A 20,920-nucleotide genomic window follows, 5' to 3' on the forward strand; every position below is an offset into this window, starting at 1 on the left:
ATTTAGCTATCGAAGCTTGACTATTTAGACACAGAATTCGCGGCTAAATTTTAGTGTACAGAACGATCCAACAATCACTTACAGTCTCTCCTGGACCGAAATTCGAGTTCTGTTATAAACTTGTTTCGAATATATAAAATTGTGCATCTCTGTTTCGGGAATAAACAATAAGAGTACTAACTTTTTCCAACTTCAATCGCACAATGAAGCGTCAACAAAGTTTATATACTTCTTTCGAAATCAATCAACTCAGAATAATTTAAGGTAAGATAACCAATTCGACTAGAACTATTTGCAGTTTCGTGTTCGCTTTATGTTAGCGCAGAAGAAATAAAAGTTTGTCTCAACTTCAAACCGCAAGGATAAAAGCTAGAAATCCTAACCTAAGCACTCGACCACTGGGAGTGGATTTTTCTTTCGACCGTAGTCGAGTCCGTATTTCGTGCAATGGCCCTTCCTTTAGTAACAGCTACATAAGTTGGCATTTAGCAAAGAGAAGAAAAAGGTCATATGCTTTACCAACTGGCGCCAAACAGACTAGATTCTCTTTACATCTGCACATAAGCATAAAAGCAACTAAGCTTTCTCCCCACAGAGGGGACCTAACTTAGTTCGAGCGTGAATTCTCATAGTGAAAAAATCTGAGGGTTATCATGTTTTGGTATAGCCTTTAATGGCAAGCTTACAACCAGCATCGTTTGATGGTGATGATTGGCCTTCTACTAAGTTTAACGGTGGATTAGTTGTGCTGTTGTATGGGCAGCGATAATCTCTTTTATTTCGTTGATAATACACTACGCATCGAATACGTACGAATTACAGAATGGTTTTGTTTTGTTTTATATAACTTTTTTGCTGTATATTGTAAGCGGAAAGGGGCGGTAGAAACCCCATTGAATCAAAAAGACGATACTTATCGATGTGCAACCTTAAAATGCTTTAGATATCAATCAGTAACATCAATTAACGTTCTACTCGTCTTTCATTGAAAGCAGTTTAGTGTAAAAAGGGGAAAAAACAGCAAAAACATTTTAAATTCATCCGCTGCTCGCTTCCGTCTGAAAGCATACCTCCTAGCTTCATGCTTCAATATTGACTTGTCCGCAGTTCAAACAAATTCCTCGAAACAACTGAACAACAACAGCGATAAACACAGTCCTAGAGTGCCCATTAACCGCTTGAAGCAGCTGCCGATATGGAGAACGGGTGTAGTGCCCACACTCGCGCAACCAAAGGGATGGGTTTATCTGACGATGGTGGTCTGCAATTGCACAATGTATAACAGTTTTTCTACGCTTCAGCCCACCAACTGGGAACAACAGACAGGCGCGTGACTGTGCCTTGTCACATGCACTGCCGGCACCCTTGTATTCGGCAGTAGATAGTACATTACAATTTATGATAAGACAAATCAAAACAGTTTCTTGTTTCCTGCTCGAATGCATGCAATCAGTCTTTCTCCCTGTTGGATTGAATGATATCGTTTGCTATCGGCGGCATGTTGTTATGATGAGGATCACCTTCAAAATTGAAATTGGAAACTGATACGCTCTGGAAGTTGGTATTCACGATTTGCCTTATCGTCGACACAGTTACAAAAGGTGATACGAGTACCTATTTAAATTGACCAGCATCTAGGCCAAGAATTTTCTAATGATTTATTGATCCTTGCTTTATAACGTTGGCTACCTTAGGCAATAAAGATTTTCACTCGATGTGAATCAAAATTGTCTCACACATTGCTAGTGCGTTTCTAGATGCTAGAACGAGAATCCTTCCACGGTGTATTGTTCACGCTTCTACGAAGGACGAGCAGTGTATGTTTATTTCAATTTGCTTGCACTTGTTCACACCAACTCGAGTTGAGTAATTCTTAGCATACTTGTTCAGTACGGTGTATGAAAACCACCGAAAGAAATGAAATCCAACTGTAATTATGGCATCTATATTGCAAACCCACAGGCGCATACAACTGGCCTGTGCTTAGCGCAAGGGTATGCGAAGCAAATGTTGTCCGCGGTCTCATGTTAGGCCACTGCTGGTTTTCTTGGCTTAGACTGCTACGGAGTAGTCTTAATCTCGTGTGGTACCCTTGACCATGAATCTCACTCTTGTAATTCTACCCGCAATGTGGTCAGATGATACTTTGGCATAAATATCCATCTGAAATATACTCGTTTTATTTACAGTGTTTGTAAAACCTGAAACTGGCGCTTGTAGTAATGAATTATGAGTTGGATGAATTACTGGGATTGCCATTTTTTTTATCTTTATCATTAAATCATTTCAATTACGTTTCACGCGTCTAGGTTTACATTTAGCCAGGCTCTAATAGATGTACAGCTGCAATCGTGGTCATTTCTACTAATTAAATAAACTGTTCAATAATTACTTTTCGACTCTTGTTCAATTTTTATTCTTCCACTGTTAAATGCGTCAGTCCATTTTTTACGAGTCGATAAAATTAATGGAAAATTTGGGTTCGTGTCGATTTTTAAAACAATGTGTTACAAAAAGTTCTGCGAACTGTTATTCTAACTTCGATTTGAATGTTTTTTTTTTTGCTAAATTAAATCAAGCCAACATTTTTTGAAATCCTCGATACTAGATATTGAGTACATGCACTAGTTTGAAATTTCACAATGTTGACATAGAAATTTTTAACAAAATGAGAATCTAATATATGATTCATTAGTGGAAATGTATTTGTAATTTGTTCTCTCAATTTAACGACACAGCCTTCCCTTGTTTTATTGCTCCTGAAAAAAAATACTGTTGGATTTAAGTTGGGTTACAAAAATCAACAAAGTTTTATTTTCCAAGCACCGTTCGTTTACTCCAATTCAACCAATTCAAACCTTCTAAACTTTTCCAACACGCCAACGGCCAGCACAATTTTTCGTTTCTCATTTTTTTCATCGTTACTGTTAATTGGGACTAAAGTTTCTAACGATTGACAAATAAAAATTCGTTTTTTTCTTATGTTATCAAAAAAATTTGGATATAGTAGAACAAAAACTGATTTATTGCACATTCATTTATTATCAAAAAAAAACTTGAAAAAAATCCCTGAATCGACTGTTCAACAAATTTATGAAAAACTGATATAAACACCTTTAATGATCAAATTATGTTTCGAGAATGAAACTCTTTAAATGCTTGAGTATACAAATGCAGCACCACTGCCATCGCTACTTTCCTCTCGCTGCGATATTAATTCCCATTTCATTTTCTTATCATTCGCAGAACGGCCAATCCTCATCGCGTGGTCGAGCGAAATCAAATATTTGTTTTGGCACGAAACGAATCATTTTCTACACGAGACACCGAGTAGCAAGAGCGGGACACATAAACTCAATCAATTTCGGAATGATTGTTCAATGAAACGGACAACGAGCAGATCAAAGCGAACCGGAAACTACCCGAAAGCAACACCCATAGTAACCCGGTCTATTGTGACACCATCATCGATCGTTGGCTAACAGTGCTGACTAAAACCGACACATTGGCAGTCTGGCAGAGCTGAACCGAGGTGGGGACAAGGTTGTTACCAACCGAACCCCAATTAGTGCTATCCATTAATTGCGGCCATCCGCCACCGCACTGTCAAGCACCGGTTCCTTAGCAGGTCAGAACATCCAGAATGGTAGCATCGTTTCTCCAACAGGAGGTCAATCTATCTCGCCGTGCATGTAGGAGACTCCCAGAGGATAACCACAACCACCACGATGTAAACCCACTACCCACTGGTGCTAATAACCCAACGCCTGAAAAATCGACCCAAGAAAATGTTTTTAATCAACAACGCATTGTAAATAGTGAGATGGCCAGTAGCACAGTAGCGACTAGTGAAGATCTTATACTTACGGGTAATTCCATGTTCTCTTATAGCGAAACGCGAGCAGTGAATGAAAAAGTGAAGAGTTCCGACAGTTACCGGCTAGTATTCAGTTGTGATTTTATTGCGCAAATTTTATTGTTAGTTAAAAATTTAGTTATGAACTCGATCTGTAATCTTGGCCGGTTGGCCAGTTCCGGCAGAAGCCGTAGTAGTTTTATCAGAGGGCTAGGTAAAGTGTATATGTGCGTGATTGTAGTCAGTATACTGTTGGGAGACGGCGGTGGTTTGGTGTTAGCTAGGCCCAATCGAAGCAATGTGGCAACGGGTGAAGAAAGCGTAGCAGCTGTGGTAAGTTCACTAAAATACAGATGTATCTCCTCCCGCTCAAACTTAACCAATACTACTACACATAAGCAATATCGAAAAAGTTTACCTCTCGCTTATCGAGCGCACGCTTCGCAATAATCGTTAACCGTGACAATCTCTGAATGGTTAAAGTACCGCCTGTATTTCGAACTGGATTACCGGAACGTAATTGAGTGATGACCGGTGTACCATTCATCTTGGTAGCACGATACCTGACATAATTGAGTTTCTACAATGACAAACGAGCTTCTGATATGGGTGCAATGCTACGCGTTACTGCTGCGGCGAGGCAAGAACAAATAGCGTGCTCTGAATTGTTGTGGTTTTACTTTTTTGTTTTGGCAAGAATGCCATAGATATCTATATCAAACAAACAGTCTTTATGAAACAGATATTTGGGTAGGCGAGGCGAAACCGATCGGCGGGAACCGACCACAGAATTCGTCGAATAAGCAGCGTTTTCCTTCTTCCTAGAAAAGTGTTGCAATCACTAATACAAATGAAGATGCAAAAGTGGTCGAAAGGGTCGAATGTACTACCATTCCACTTATTTCGACCAGCTGAGCATTTTCTGTATGTGTGTGTATGTATATACAACTTCTCAAACTCACTAACTTTTCTCAGAGATTGCTGGATCGATTCTCACAATTTTATTATCAAATGAAAAGTCTAGTTACCCCGCGAAATTCCAATATCTCAGAGACGTAACTGATTTCAACAAAATTAGTGAAAAGTTTAAAAAAATGGCCTGCCCTTTAAACCCTTAACTGATGAAATTCACGAAGATTACATTTGTGGGTCAAAAAATGAAGAAAAAAACGTGATGAAAAAGCATTTTTTAAAACATGCGAATATCTATTTCTCCCAGTTGGTCTCGAGGTACGATACTGGTCTAACAAGTCAGTCGTCGTAGGTTCGAGTCTCGGCTCGGGAGAGACTGTTAGTGTCAGTAGGATCGTAGCGCTAGCCCCGCAATTGTCCTGTACACTAAACAGTCGGCTGCGAAGTCTATGTATTAATAACAGTAGGTCAAGTTCTGAATCGGAATGTAGCACTAAGGCTTTGTTTTACTTTGAATATCATTTTTTTTATTGACTATAATGTGAGTCAATCTATTTTTTTATTCCCAGCAGTGAATGTTGGGTTCATGATAAAATGATCTACTAACTGGGGAAATGAATAAATAAAAAAATTTCGAAAAATATGATCTAGTAAGTGGCATTCGAACCAACGACTTCTGATGTCCGGTCAGATGCGTTACCACCAAACAATACTCTCTGCTGAGTAAATGCATGATGTGTGAGTAGTGTGCGAACGATACAAACAGCTAATTAGAAAGGCCGAGTTATACGTGCTACGGTGGTGCAACGGAAACGCATCTGACCGGAAATTAGTACTATTGTGAATCCCACATTAACTGATCGAAATAGAAACATGCAAATTTCTCAAAAGTAACAGAATACTTTCTACCATAGTTCGAAAAATACCAAACATGCCTTGCAACTGTAATCAGAACTAACAAAATTGGACGTTCCTGTCGAAATTTATCTACGCTCAAGTTTATGACAATAAATCATAAATAAATAAAGTATCAATTTTTCATTATTTCAAAATGGTATCTGGAGTTGCTTGTCTACAATCGAATACCATCCCGGCTCCGGAAATACTCATACTACATATATGGTTTTTGACAACTCCACGCTGTTTCCGAGAAACCTGAATCTTGAAAAAACCCCATCTTGAATTTTAAAATGGCCATATTGAAAAGTATTTGTTCATTTAAGCTTGATTTTGAGAAACCGGAAGTTGCCATCATGGAATTTAAAATAGCGTCTAATGTAGATTTCAGATCTCTGGGCATCATACTGATTCTGGAAATACACATATTAGAAGGCATCCAGTCCAGGATATCCAATAACACCGAAGTTCCATATTAGGGTTTAATGGCCCACGTTCTCTAGGGAACACCGGTCAAAATAACTCAATTTTGCGAGGAATTCCCATAAATCGAGAATCCAGAAATCCAGAATCACGAGAAACAGGGGTAGGGTAAATTAACCTACAGATCCCTTTCCTATAGTGGATAACTTAATTTATGCGAAAACTGGAGGCAACGAATCTGCATCACAAACAATTTTAAGTTCCAGTTTATGTTGAGAGAAATTGAGTTAATCTGATTGGTGGTCCACTATAGGTTAATTCTCCCTATATCGAGAGAATAAACAATTTTTCATCAGGGTGGACACTGGATTTCATTGAATATTACATCACTTGAGTATATTCAACTCATTTCTTACAGGGCATATACCAGTTTTGGTGGCCATGGTAAGCTTCCTGGAAGTAGCAGTCAAACGGCTCGAACTTTGCCTAGAGCATATGGTTCACAAAGATCATCTTGCGAGAACTGTAACTGACAGGTGTCGCCAAGAATATTCACAAATATTGAGTATGCGCTCGACGAAGACATTGCTGACTTCCGACCGCCTCACAATGGTCGGAAAATTAAGATTTACGGCCAAAATTCATTTTTTTGTGTCAAATGGTTAGTTTTCTACTGTAGATGATTTCATCATTCGAGAAAAGTGTTGTAGTGACGAGGGGCTGCCCATAAACTACGTGAAATGAGGTAAATCTTATTATTTTTCTAAACAATAAAAAAGTCGTCAGTGTATACAAACAAATAAATATAGTAGTTTTATGTTTGCTCGATGTGTTTTGGACCAAATTGGTACAATATATGATAAATTTCATTGATAAATCACCCAAAAATTGAAAATTTACATAAAAAATGAAAAATTTTCAATCATCTTTTTCTACAAAAACGCAAATTTTCCGCAAACTTTTAACATTGATTCTTGAAGAGTACAAGCAGGGCTTTCAGGCATACTATCAGTAACTGTGCTTACACGTGCTTACATTTAATGGTTGTGAAGGTCAAAATCAGAAAAATTTCGCATATGTTCTATGTGGCCTGCACTAGATTCTGTAGGGTCAAAATCAGTTATTCTTTCATGTATCAATTATTATTTCATGTATTCCAACATATTCAGAAAAACTATTTGCCTCCCTTTTTGAGAAGGGCAACATTAGAGGCATTTTTCAACATGAACCGTGCTATGTATTAAGGTTTCATTGTGCAATTATGAAAATATAAATCAAAAACTACAAAACGATGTACTCAAAACATCCTGAATATGAAATTCGCATTTTGGTAATTTTGGCCGCTCCTTTGTATGGGGACTGTCTTATGTGCGCTGTAGTGAGAAGCGCCTTGATACTTTTTGGAGAGATCTGATAGCCGGTTCAGGCACCTTCCTAACTTGACTATGTTCATTAAGAAGATTTGGATTATATCCCATGGCAATGTAACGTTGGTGCGAGATTTTTCCGTGAACAAGGAGTGCCTAGTCGTGAATCTCAAAGAGGAAAGCTTCGTAGCGCAGCGCTTGGTGAACGATGCAGCACATGATGCCGGTGGGGTAGATGAAATTGAGTCGTTCTGTATCAGAATCAAGAGAAACATTTGTAAATTCAAATTTAGGGTAGAACTACCTTGGATGAATCTGTTTCTTTAGTGGATCACCCCGATCGTAAACTGTTCATTCTCTTGATATAAATTGTAATTTACAAATGTTTCTCGTTATTCTCATGCAGATTAGCAGGATAAGATGTTTACCGATGGAAGTTTTCTGAAAATCCCTCGAGTTTTCGCATATATTGAGTTAATCTGACCGGTGGTCCACTACAGAACGTGGTTCATCCAAGGTAGTTATACCCTATATCAAGAAAATAAACAGTTTTTCGTCAGAGTGGTCCACTGATGGAAGTGATCCACCCGAAGTATTTCTATCCTAAAACCCACTGGCGTAGCGTAGGGAGAGGGGGCGATCCGCCCCGAGTGTCACCCTCTAGGGGGTGACACCCATGAGGATTTTTTTTCATAAAATTAAATAAAATTTTCAAAAGGGTGACATCCGTAAGATTAATTATCAATTAGGTGTAGGTCGAGCTGAAACCCTCGAAAATTGTATAGATTTGCTCCTAAGAGTATAAATAATCTCAACCAATTTTTCGAAAATGGGTAGATTTAGTGCAATGAAAACGCACGTGCTAACTCTCACAGTTTTTGATAACAAGATGTTTTTACTGCAACCTGGCGGGAGTGACACTCAGGGGGAAAGGGGTGACTGCTAAAACCACAATAAAAAAATAGGGGAACTGCTCCATTATTCATGGATTAGCAGGATTCATGGAGAATACACGGATTGAACACCAAATTTTCACGAAATCATTGAACAAATAAACAAAAAACGCTTACGTGCTCTTATGGAATCGTTCAGCATTGTATATTTAGTAAACTTAGCTAGATTTATCCTGAATTTTGTAAAACAAACCATTTTTCACAACGCTCCCATATCCATCTCAAAACATAAATCACTGCTCAATTTTTCATCTCACGACGCCCCCATATCATATTCATCACACTGTTAATCATGAATGAATCACATTATCATGAATGAACGTAGCCGCAGCCCGTCGTAGTAGGTTACCAAGATATCCGCTGTAGTTGTTTACTTGCAAATATGGTAACCTAGGTAACCACTCCAGTGCTGTCCATTTATGTCAATTATGTCGGCATTATTCAACATTTTCAGTATGATTTTTCGTATTATCAGAAACTGATTTGGCAACTTTTGATTTTCTTCAAGGCAGTGAAAACAAATGAAAATACATGCAGTTGAAATTTAGGAAATTCATCTCATATATTTCTGCTAATTCAAGCTTGTTTTAGGAAATTTGAGGTGAATATTTCAAAGATTAAAGGTTTCTTAGTGTAGTGAATGTTTTTGTTTAGTGATTACCATAAAAAATGGTCCGCTAGTGATGAAAAAAACTTTAGTTGGCTGCTGAACGAGTCCCGTTGTGGCCGTATAGAACGATGCGCGGATTTTGTTTTCTAAGGTAGGTGATTGAATCAAATGAGTTTTCGAGTGCAGATGTTCGACTATATTATCAAATATAGTGCTTTTATATTAGTTTTTGAGGATTTTACTTTATGAGGAATCTAAAGTGAACTAAGGAGAATCCATTCCATGGATAAGCAGATTGATTAAGTTAGAAAATATGCGTTTTTTCCTGCTTTCAATTGTGTTTTCATGTTGTATGAGATGAATATATGGGCTGAGATGAATAATGGAGCAGTTCCCCTACAATACAATATACAGTATCTTTCTTTCATTTCCTCTCTCACACATAGGGAACCTATACATTATAGAAATGACAAGACACTCACCGTTAAGGCAACTGTCAACATCAAAACGGATAACGGCAATGCAAAATGATACAACTCGCCCGTTTTGATGTTGACAGTTGCCTTAACGGTGAGTGTCTCGACGTTTCTCTGGTGCATAGGCTGACTACTCACACACATTGTTCATATCGCTACTACACCATATTTTTCAATATACCTAGCGTCTCCATAAATGGGCAAAAACGACGGAAAAATTTCAAACTAATTTTATTCAAGTTGTCTCCGATAGAATGCCTTCAAACAACTTTCATTTGAAAGCTTACACCCTGAAGTAACGTTAGGTGAATAAAAACCCGTGGTGTATTTAAGTCGGAATATATATAGAGTTTGCACGCTACAGATGTAGCGTAGCACGTGCTAACCAATTAATATTTTTATTTTTTTTGATTGACTGTGAAAAAGCCATATACAGGCTTTTCGGCTAACTGTTAGGATACAGGACAATTGCGGGGCTAACGCTACGATTCTACCGACACTGATAGTGTCAATAGGATCGAATCGCCAAGTAAACTTTGCGAAGTTTATTAGATATTTTGTATAACTAACCATTTTCGCCAACGTTTCTGTGTTAATGTTAATGTTGCGGGGCTAACGCTACGATTCTACCGACACTGATAGTGTCAATAGGATCGAATCGCCAAGTAAACTTTGCGAAGTTTATTAGATATTTTGTATAACTAACCATTTTCGCCAACGTTTCTGTGTTAATATCGCTACTTGAATCACTGTTCCTTTATTCATGTTTCAATGCTTCTATATTCACTTTACGGTCAATGTTTTTCGTTCGTTTCTCTTAAGCGTTCTCTTAAACGTAGCAAAAAACATATATGAATACATTCAGTTGGAATTTATAATTTGTAAAAATTCATCTCAATAATTAGGCTCTATACATATTACAGGGTGGCGAAAACTTGGAAAACCTGGAAAGTCAGAGAATGTCAGGGAATTCTTTTTTAGATCAGGGAAGTCAGGGAATATCGGAAAAAAATGAAAAATATTCAGGGAAAATTCTTTATCCGTGACGCGATTTTTTTTGAACGACTCTTTAGCGCAAAAACTGATTTTGTAGAATAAAAGGCTATGTCGGGACCTCCACGGTTCCTTTTAATATCTAATTGAATACTTTTTTCACTGGGATTTCAGAGTTGCATTTATCTACGTTGCGTTTTTTTTTGTGCTGAATGCTGAGAAATATCAGGAAATTTAATGTTATATTTCATGGTACATCAGGGAAAATCAAAGAATTTAACTTTCGTTTGGGTAATACTTGATAGAATATATCGATATCTTCAAGATAGCACGCAGAATTCTCTGCGGTTCTCCAAAATATAGGTTGAACTAACTTTCAACCTCCTCGATCCCGACTCCAAGTTTGATTGTTAATGCATTATTTTCCGATACTTTGTTCCTTTTTTGTGTATTGACATGAAAACTTTCTTTCTCTCTGAATTGTGGAAGTAAACAAATTTTAACCATTTATTTTACAGAGAGATACCCGAAATCCTTTCCAGATGGTTTTAAATCCTCTTCTAGTGTCTGTAAAACATCACCCAATACGCGCCCAGAGGCCAGAAATCGACAATCAATTTCTAGAAGACAGCTAAAAATCACGAAAGGACACCTAATATGAATATTTTTAAAATCGAGATGATGCCTAGGGACGGGAAAATAAAAATTAAAAAAATAATTGCTTAAAATTAAAATTAATTAATAAGCACCACCCAATTCGAATATTTCCGAAACCAGAATGTCCTCTAATGACATTTTAAAATCCAAAATAACGACTTTCGGTTTCTGGAAACTGCTCTGTGTGTTCTAATAGTATTAATGTATTCGAAGTGATAATTAAAATATAAGATATGAAATATGAAGTGAGTTGTTCTAGAAAGAAAGTGAAATATGAGACATGATTCTTAATTTTGAACTCTTTGATCTCGAGCAGCACCGGGAACGTTCAACTAGTTTATCAAAAACATTAAAAACAAAAGTTGCTCCATTAAAAAAACTTCATTTATGTTTCCAAAGATGACTGTCACGCGTTGCCTTATTTATGTGATTTGAACAAGAGTAACGTGGTCGTTAAAAAAAAACTTTTTCTTGGCCAAAACATAGTGTTTTTGTTTATCCAAACTTGTTGAAAAATTGTGTGTAATCATCGTTTAATTTTGTTGATACCTAATGATTTCCAAATAAAAATCGATATTTACACAGCACGGTCAAAGCTAGTGCTTCTGCTTTAAGTACATACCTGTATGGAAAATACCGAAACGAAATTCAGTGTGTGACTTCGCATTCTCCTTACCCCCGAATAACATTATTATTCTGTACGATTCACCTTTCGTGTGCTTGACCTCGAAAAAGGTGAAAGAAGCGAGACACTAATCACGTGCCGCCAGCACGCGATTTTACAATCAACGGAATGATGATAATGCCTGTGGTGACGATGAATCATAAACAGGAGGGCTTGATGAACAGGCTTGGTCATTATTCGGTAGTGGGTGATTGATTTCCTAGGCGTCGCTGGTTTTATCCGGATATTTAATTTTTTTACGTTTACAGTGTGTAGTAGGCATAGAGAAGAGGTCAGCTGGTCAAGTTGTTTTGCCTTGTTCATTGAATTTACCCATTAAATGAACACTTACATAAAAGAAAAATATCTGAGAAGGTATGCTAATGTCTTGTTATGATACCAAACTACACAGTTGAGCCGTGACCGAACTAGAACTTTAATAATGTAGTTATCTCTGAAAGATGATTAGTGATATATCGGAGAAAAGAGACTAAAATATCTTTTTTTCTTTTCTTGTTTATAGATTTCCGAGCATCTGGTTGTGGACAGGAACACTCCGTATCCGGGTATGAATTTCGAGTCCTTAGGACCGAGCGAGAGTCAATTGAAGCGTTCCGCTGAGTTAGCGTCTATTGTATCGTCAACAGTGCCATCGGAAGGCGCTGCCGGTGGCGGTGGCTACAGTCTTGGCAGCGTGCCAAAACGGGACTCCGGTCACAGTGAATTGGCAAGTGAAGACGATGGTCATGGTGAGGGTCATGAAGTCAACCGGTATCCGGTGGCACAAGTGGAGTTTTCACGCGTCGAGACACCGTTTGTGATCGGTGTGTGGATTCTGTCAGCAAGCATAGCGAAAATCGGTAAGTGAGCTTATCCCACTGCAATTGACACCTCATCGGGAGTTTTTGCTCTGAATGAAGGGAGCAGCAGAGTAATCCGATACACGGATGTATAAAAGTTGAAGCAGACTCCTCCTCGATTACATAAAACGGTTTATATTCTAGCTTCGCATTGAGGGCGGCGAAAATAAACACCTGAAACTATTTGTTTACTAAAAAGTGGCCGCTGGAGATAAACATGTCTACTGATTTGAGAGAAATATGCTGGAGAACGGTTAGATTGTTATTCGAAGTGTTTATAAAATAATGCAAAGCTGGTCGCGTGGCTTGTGCGATATGGAAATTGCAACCTGCAAATGGCCTAAGTTGACAAAAATCTATATCTTGGGTTTGCATTACTATGCATATGAAATATATAATGCATAGTTGAGAATAACAGTTTTTTATGTGAAATTTTTATTGTTTTTGCCACATTTGGACCAAACAATATAAACACAATTTTAGTTACGTTTATCGAGCAGGCTGGAGATATTGCTCACGACGGAATCGATAAATAAAGATTCGAAACGTCATTTTAATATCCTAATATCGTGATCGATCGAGCTTGGTCTACTAACGGACAAAGCTAGTATTGGCACAATTGAACTAATCGAATTGTTTTGCTGCCGAAGCGGGCTGCAAGTATAGTATGGACAGTGGCCTAATCGAAGGCGACAGCAATTTTCAATTGAGATTGATACCAATTCAATTACGATCTACACCAGCTCGAGAAATGACGAACGGATCTAACCGAGAGATCACGACTGTAAAATCGAGATTCATTTCCATTTGTGTTTACCCTGATTTTGAATGCGGGTGTCTCATGTGCGGGATACACTGTGAAAATGTGCAATGTGGTTAAAACTAAATGAAAACAAGTTGGATTCGAGGACAAATCTGTCTAACTTTTGTTTGGATGCTATTAAGAACTGACAAGATATTCCTGAAAAACATTATTTTTATAACTCATATGAAATTTAAAATTATTAACTGTAAACGCGTAAATTTTCACTGAGCAAACTAGGGCCTCTGACCATCGAACCATAGTCCCCTTGATTAGCGCTACAATTCAACTAGAAGCGCTTCAACGAAGACCCTTCAGACGAACAGTTATAAGAAACCTATAACATCATCAAAAGAAATGCAAGTGAGTCTTTTAACCATGTTTCGGTTTGTTTCGCCATTATGCGAGTTGATTGGAGTGTTACTTCTTCGTACTAAACTTCTCTTCTCGGGTTCTCACATTGGCTAAAATGATGCATCGATATGCCAAACGAATATTGTAGTTATTTACCCAGCTTCGATCTGAATAATTGAAGTGAACGTTGATGTCAATCGCTATTCAAAGAGAGTCTGCGTCGGAGAGATTGTTGCTTCGTATCCAAAGGCGATAGCTTGGGGATGGCTGAAAACTAGCCGTTACTGGTTTCATTTTATTCAATGTTTTATTGATGAAAAAAAAATTCCTTCGTAAATGATGTATCGATGGTGAATATCAACGAATTCGTTATTGTTCATGCAATTGATACTTTTACTGGTAATTTATTGAAAGAAGAGTAAAATCAACAACTTAAAAAAAAAAATCTTGATTTTCAAAGTATACAGTCCTCTGCAATTTGCTTGAATTCATATTATTCAGCACGAATATTCATCGTACATTCACAGCCGGAAAAGACCGATCGAATCCTTTTCTATCATAGGTTGGCGGTATTATATACAAATCAAAATTCCTGGAAGGTCTTTTCAATAATAGAACAGTGACGTTTCACTAGAAAAGTTTACAACTCCATCAACTAAATGTAGTGTACCTATAACTCTGTCCTTGCGTGATTCAACGGAAAGCGGATTCACTGAATTTAATTTCTTCGTTTGGCATCGTTCATTTGATGAAACGCTAATTGTCAAAGATCTACAACCATCATCAAGAAAATTGAAACGCTTCTAAATGGCCCTCTCAACGTGATTATCTTTAATCAAGAAAGCGACGTTCTCAACATGCATCAGATGAATCTGCGTCTGACCAGTCGCCACGGGCAAAAGTTGGCATGCTTTACAATATTTAAGCGGAACGCAAAAAAAAAACCGCGCGCGCGCTTCTTCTGCCCTAAATTAATAATGGAACTGTGAAGAAAAATACCGATAGGAACACACCGGTTTTATCCGGTGCAGTTCGATTGAAATCGGTTGCCGGGAGTCACCGGTTCGAACCAATCTTGACGCGTGTATTAACCGTCGCAAATTAACCAGGCATGGTTGGTTTTCCTCTTTCCCAATGGTTCGGTCGAGTAAGCTGCCACTGAAGCTTTCTCGATGTGCTTGGTATGCAGGCAGGGTCGTTGTCCATGCTATGCCAATAAAATTTTGCACTGCATTGTCATGCTTTGTTGTGTGTTTTTGCTCCATATCCTTCCTTTAAATTATTCTTTTAAAGTGGGATACCACTACTAAAGCATATGTTGTATTTATGACAGAATTGATTCTTCTTCTATTTATCAGTCATCCTTCGATAACTTGTTAGAAGTTTTATTGCACATTTACGAGCTATATATGTATTGAAAAAATCGGTTGGCAGACTGGATATCTATGGTTCCATATATTACATAGATATATTCGAAATATAATCTTCTGTGGGTCGTGGAGATGAGAAAGGGGCAAAAACTAGGAATGTAATTATTTTGCTATGTTTCCAGTTATATGTGAATATGAGTGAAAATTTGGAATTATTCTCCTTTCAAAGTACACTGTGAATCTTATTTTGTGCAATAATTTGAATGTTGATGTTTCTCTTAAATCCTTTTTCCTAAACGTTTCCAAATGAAAATGAATACCTATTGAATGATTTCAAAGCAAAAACAAATTTTTCACGATTTTTTATTCATCCTAAAGTAAAACCAAATCCAGCCGGAAACAATAGCTTCTAACTGACGTCAAAGCTTGTAGTAAACATCGCCCGGAGCTTGGACCCGTCATCTTAATCTTGAATTATAACAGTAGGAGCAAACTGCCTCCCACTAGTGAGAAAAGCAAACCTACGAATTTATACTGTTTGACGATTGAGATAGGGTATCTTTTCATTGAAATAAAAAATTAATAATGATAAAGCTCACTGACGTTTTCAATTAATTCTGAAGCATATTTTCTTTAATTACTAATGAAATATTGTTGATGCTGATGATGATACAAGCGTGACGACCCGACGTTGAACTCCCTGATTGACTAGAAACATGAAATCTGAACGAAACTCTCTTGGGGGGAGCATGACCTTCTTCATTCTATCTTCTTCTCGCTATCTAACTTTCCGTTATTGGTAAACCGGTCACGTTCAAATGGTTGCTGTCAGGTCAGGGACAGAAATTAGTCTGGTGGTTGAACTACTGAAAACTGACAAAATATTTGCATCTTTACGAGTGCAAACTTAGACAAAAATCTCCTGACACCGGCTCCTACGAGACTTAACTTTTTAAAGCTATTTTAACTATTTTAGCATAGATTTTTTGCGTGAAATCGTTTTATTTATTTTTACTTTTCTAAGGTTATTGTTAGAGCGTTTCCATGCCAGATGACTTGGAAATTCACAAACATATAATTGAACCTTGTTGATTCGAATAAAACTTTACAAACGTGTTTGGCTAAGCAAACTGAGTATTTTTCACAGATGGAGGAACTTTCACGATTTTTTTTTCATTAAAAAATCAAATCATGTTTCTTTATCAAGTTCAATTCGTACTGAGTAAAGGAAAAATATTGACTAAAGCTTTCTTTTTAGCGACTGCGAATTGGCGAACCTCTCTCTTGACTTCTACCACCAAGTTTCGTACAGCCTTCTTGGTTAATTTGTTCGCCCCAGAACGCCTGAACTCGTCTCGTTGACTCGTTGACAACTGTCTTTCGTGTCTTCTTGAGGTTCCGCTTGTCGGTAGGGCAGTTTTTTGCCACTCCATGGCTTTTCTTCTGTACTGGCAAGATGCCAAATCCGACCAAAACAGAACGGAACAACTGTGTTGCTGACGTTTTTCTCAGGCACTCCTGCACATAAATTTTCTGGTTGACGGAACCTTTCGCGATGAAATTATTGTTCTTCAAACCAGATGGATCAGATGGATATATTTCTTCGCAAATTTGGACAGCTCAATTTGTTTGAAAATCTCTGCCACCTTTCCTCTTTCAGTTGCCGTATAATATTCCTGTTCAGGAAACGGTTTAAAGTCTTTTTCATTTTTCAAGTCTTTTCATCATTCTGTAACACGCAATCAAACTTCGTCAGCATCTTCATGTGCAGCTTCGGCAATCGTTGTCTAGCCAACTTGTTTTACTTATCGTCACGATTTGTAGTCACCACCTTTTTGTAAGTCGACAGTCCGGCTAGTTTTTTAGCTCGATGCACAGTTGTAGACCACACCTCCGGCTTGCTTGCGACATTGCGCACGGGCAGGTAACGTTCTCTGAACACTTTTATCACGTTGGTGTCGGTTGATTTGGCCACATTCAACAATTTTCGCAAACTTTCGCGATGCGGTATCAAAATTAACATAACACCCTTTGGACGATGAAAAGAAAATCAATTTTACACTATACATACGTCGACATCAAAGAGATTGGATGAATCGTAGTCTCCATCCTTTGAATTATTCAACCCGTAGAAATACATCTCCGTGAACGTGAACAAAACATAATTTCTGAATTATTGAGCCAATTTCTTTGATGTCAAAGAATACATTGTGTTATATCAATTGTAACCTTTATTAAATCCCACAAAAGACTCACAAAAAACCTAAATTAATCCACCTAACGGTCAGACCCAGCCTTTCTCATTCAAACTTATTATTTGTAAAAATAGATTTACATGAACGCTTCAATCCAATTAATGTGTATTCACTTTTTGGGTTCTAAAATAATGATTTTGTAATAGAAGTATAAAATATATAATTTGACGTATTGTTAGTGCTTAAGAAAATCAGCTCGTCGAACTGAGTCGAGTGATATATGCCATTCGGCCCTTTGGAGCACTTTTATACTTATACGGTTTGCAAGTGATTGCTATACCTTTCTAAGAGAATGGCAAAAAGTTAAAAAAAAATTATTAATTAGGAGTAAAATATTCGTGCTGAAGAAATAGCGAAATAAAAGAAATGACTTTGAATTTCGTACACTTCAATCACGAGCATTACCGGGAACGTACGAATAGCACAATACCAAATGTAAATTTTGTTGATGACATATGTTTTAATCGAAGCAGTTACAGTTTTAAAAAGTCTTTGAGTTTCGTTTCTTTTCATAACTTTTTAACCACATATCAAATTGCTATGAAGTGAGTATGAGTGTTTAATCACTATAAACTTCATCAATTAACCTTTAACTAGCCCGTTCATTTGGTACCAATATTGTTGAAATCGGTTGTGTACTTTCTGAGATAATGAAGTTTCGTGATTTTCATACTTTGATACATTACAGACAAAGTAACAGACCGATTACATTGAAATTCAATAGGGTGCAGCTAGACCATTCATTCGACACTAATTTCGTGGAAATCGGTTCAGCCATCTCTGAGAAAAGTGAGTGAGTTTAAGTAGTCTTCGGAATATGTTTCCTTTCAAAGCTGGATTTCACATTTTTAAACATAACAGGCAAAGTAACAGTCCGATTGCAAAAAAAAATCAATAGGATCTTATGGGGTAACTAGACCTTCCAAATGACACTGATTTTGTGGAAATCGGTTCAGCCAGCTCTGAGAAACATGAGTGAGATTAAACACTCTCCAGAACACGTTTCTTTGAATGACTTCTGAACCACACGTTCAATCTTCATGAAACTCAAAAGTTAAGAGTTTTTTAATTAGCCCGTTCATTTGAAACCAATTTTGTTAAAATCGGTTGTGTGGTTTCTGAGATAATGATGTTTCATGATTTTCGCATTTTTAAACATAACCTCTAAACTAAAAATCCGATTGCAATGAAATTCAATAGGGTCTTATGGGGCAACTAGACCTCTCATTTGCAATTAATTTCATGATGATCGGTCCAGCCATCTCTAAGAAAATCGAGTGAGATTGGGAGAGCGTTACACACACACATACACACACACACACATACGCACACACACACACATACGCACACACACACATACAGAAAATGCTCAGCTCGTCAAACTAAGTCGATTGATATACGAGATTCGACCCTCTGGAGCACTTGTATACCTTTGGTTTTTCCAGTGATTGCTATACCTTTCTAGGAGAAAGGCAAAAATTAACCCTCATTTTAATTTAATGCCTAGTGTTTATTTTCTGTTTTCCTAAATTAAAACCAAATTAACTTGATAACGGATGGAATCAAGAAGTAAATAATAATGAGGTTTCCGATTGGAAATGATTTTTTCAGTCGTTTTATATGATAAATACTTTGAAAAATGTTGTATTTTTGGCTTTCTCCTAGAAAGGTATAGCAATCACTTGCAAAACCGAAAGTATAAAATTGCTCCAAAGAGCCGAATGGCATATATAACTTGACTCAGTTCGACAAGCTGAGCATTTTCTGTATGTGTGTGTGTGTGTGTGTGTGTGCAGATTTTTATTTCCACTCACTTTTCTCAGAGATGGCTTGACCGATTTTGATGAAATTAATTGCAAATGAAAGGTCTAGTTGCCCCATAAGACCCTATTAAATTTCATTGTAATCGGATTTTTAGTTTAGAGGTTATTTATCAAAATGTAAAAATCATGAAACATCATTATCTCGGAAACTACGCAACCGATTTGAACAAAATTGGTTTCAAATGAACGGGCTACCTAAAATACCCTTTACTTTTGAATTTTATGAAGATTGAGCTTGTGTGTCAATAGTTATGTAAAGAAACGTGTTCTGAAGACTGTTTAATCTCACTCATGTTACTCAGAGTTGGCTGGACCGATTTTCATAAAATCAGTGTCAAATGGAAGGTCTAGTTGCCCTATAAGACCCTATTGATTTGTTTTGCAATCGGACTGTTACTTTGCCAGTTATGTTTAAAAATGTGAAATCCAGCTATGAAAAGGAACATATCACGAAGACTACTTGGATTCACTCACTTTTCTCAGAGATGGCTGACTCGATTTCCACAAAATTAGTGTCAAATAATAAGTCTAGCTGCTTCATGACACCCTATTGAATTTTACTGTAATCGGACTGTAACTTCGTCTGTAATGTACCGAAATGTGAAAATCACGAAACTTCATTATCTCAGCAACTACACAACCGATTTGATCAATATTATTATTAGATGAGCGGGCTAGTCAAGGGTTAACTGATGAATTATGATTGAACACGTGGTTTCAAATTTTGGCTGCCCTATATGTTCCCATTTCATTTGATTATAATCGAACTTAAGCAACCGTTATGTATTAAATTGTTAATAAAACAACGAAAGTCTATTATCTCAAAGATTACATGACTTATTTGAACATAACTAGTGTCATACGAACGAGTCATCTCTCAAACTTACAAATAACAAACTTCATAACAATTTGATATGTGGCTCAAAAGTTACGGAAAGTAAAGAAATTCAAAGACTATTGAAAACTATACCTGCTTTGTCGATATATGTGGCCTCAACATAATTTAAATGTCGTATTTTACTATTTGTACCTCCAAATTCATTGATTCCTTACGATGTGTTTATAGTCTGCAAATGCACGACGAATCGGCCATAGGATATGTTGAAAGTTAAATGACAAATCATTTGAAATGATTGGTTTTATCGAAATGACAACATCCTCGACTTTTGGCTTCTGTACATCGCCTTCATACTGGGTGGTATTCTGCCATTTTCAACAGACTTTCTGGCATCAATCTGACACCGGGAATACCGTGCTGGATACAGTATCGAAATCCGTACACCTTGATGTTCTTCTTCAGTTTTAAGCATTATAAAAATAAAAATTCATATGATAGTTACATGTACATATCCGTTGAGCTGTTATCCTTCTGTTAAATCAAATTGTGCGCCAGTAAGCCATGAAATAAAAATATTAAAATGATGTTTCTAAAATACCCAACAGTCGAATACAGTTGCGTGGTTGGTTACCAAAATATTATTATATTTTTTTTTTACTCTCGCTTATTTTCCGTCGGTCTAGTTCCGCCACTGTTGTGGCCAATCACCGACGCCCAGGGAGGCGACTCCACACCCAGGACCCTAACTCACGACCCGTTTATTAACGGACCGGCGCCAACGGCTTTACTCCCTCATGCGATGGAAGGCGT

The 20,920-nt window shown here is 37.3% G+C and overlaps 1 protein-coding gene across 28 annotated transcripts in view; it reads left to right on the forward strand.

Annotated features, from left to right (window-relative positions):
- LOC129732294 (sodium/hydrogen exchanger 3) overlaps positions 1–20,920 on the forward strand; it is a 92,155-nt gene that overhangs the window by 32,023 nt on the left and 39,212 nt on the right. For 27 of the 28 annotated variants that reach the window (XR_008729226.1, XR_008729224.1, XR_008729225.1 and 24 more), the window contains exons 2-3: positions 3,247–4,189; positions 12,332–12,668. Coding sequence is in view for 25 of the 28 variants with exons in the window: in XM_055693048.1 (XP_055549023.1) it covers positions 3,644–4,189; positions 12,332–12,668 (883 nt within the window). In the remaining 3 variants the exon portion in view is untranslated. The remainder of the gene's footprint in view (positions 1–3,246; positions 4,190–12,331; positions 12,669–20,920) is intronic. The other variant, XM_055693057.1, reaches the window with a different exon arrangement.

This window comes from Wyeomyia smithii, chromosome 3, assembly GCF_029784165.1.
Source record: "Wyeomyia smithii strain HCP4-BCI-WySm-NY-G18 chromosome 3, ASM2978416v1, whole genome shotgun sequence".
NCBI classification, from domain to species: Eukaryota; Metazoa; Arthropoda; class Insecta; order Diptera; family Culicidae; genus Wyeomyia; species Wyeomyia smithii.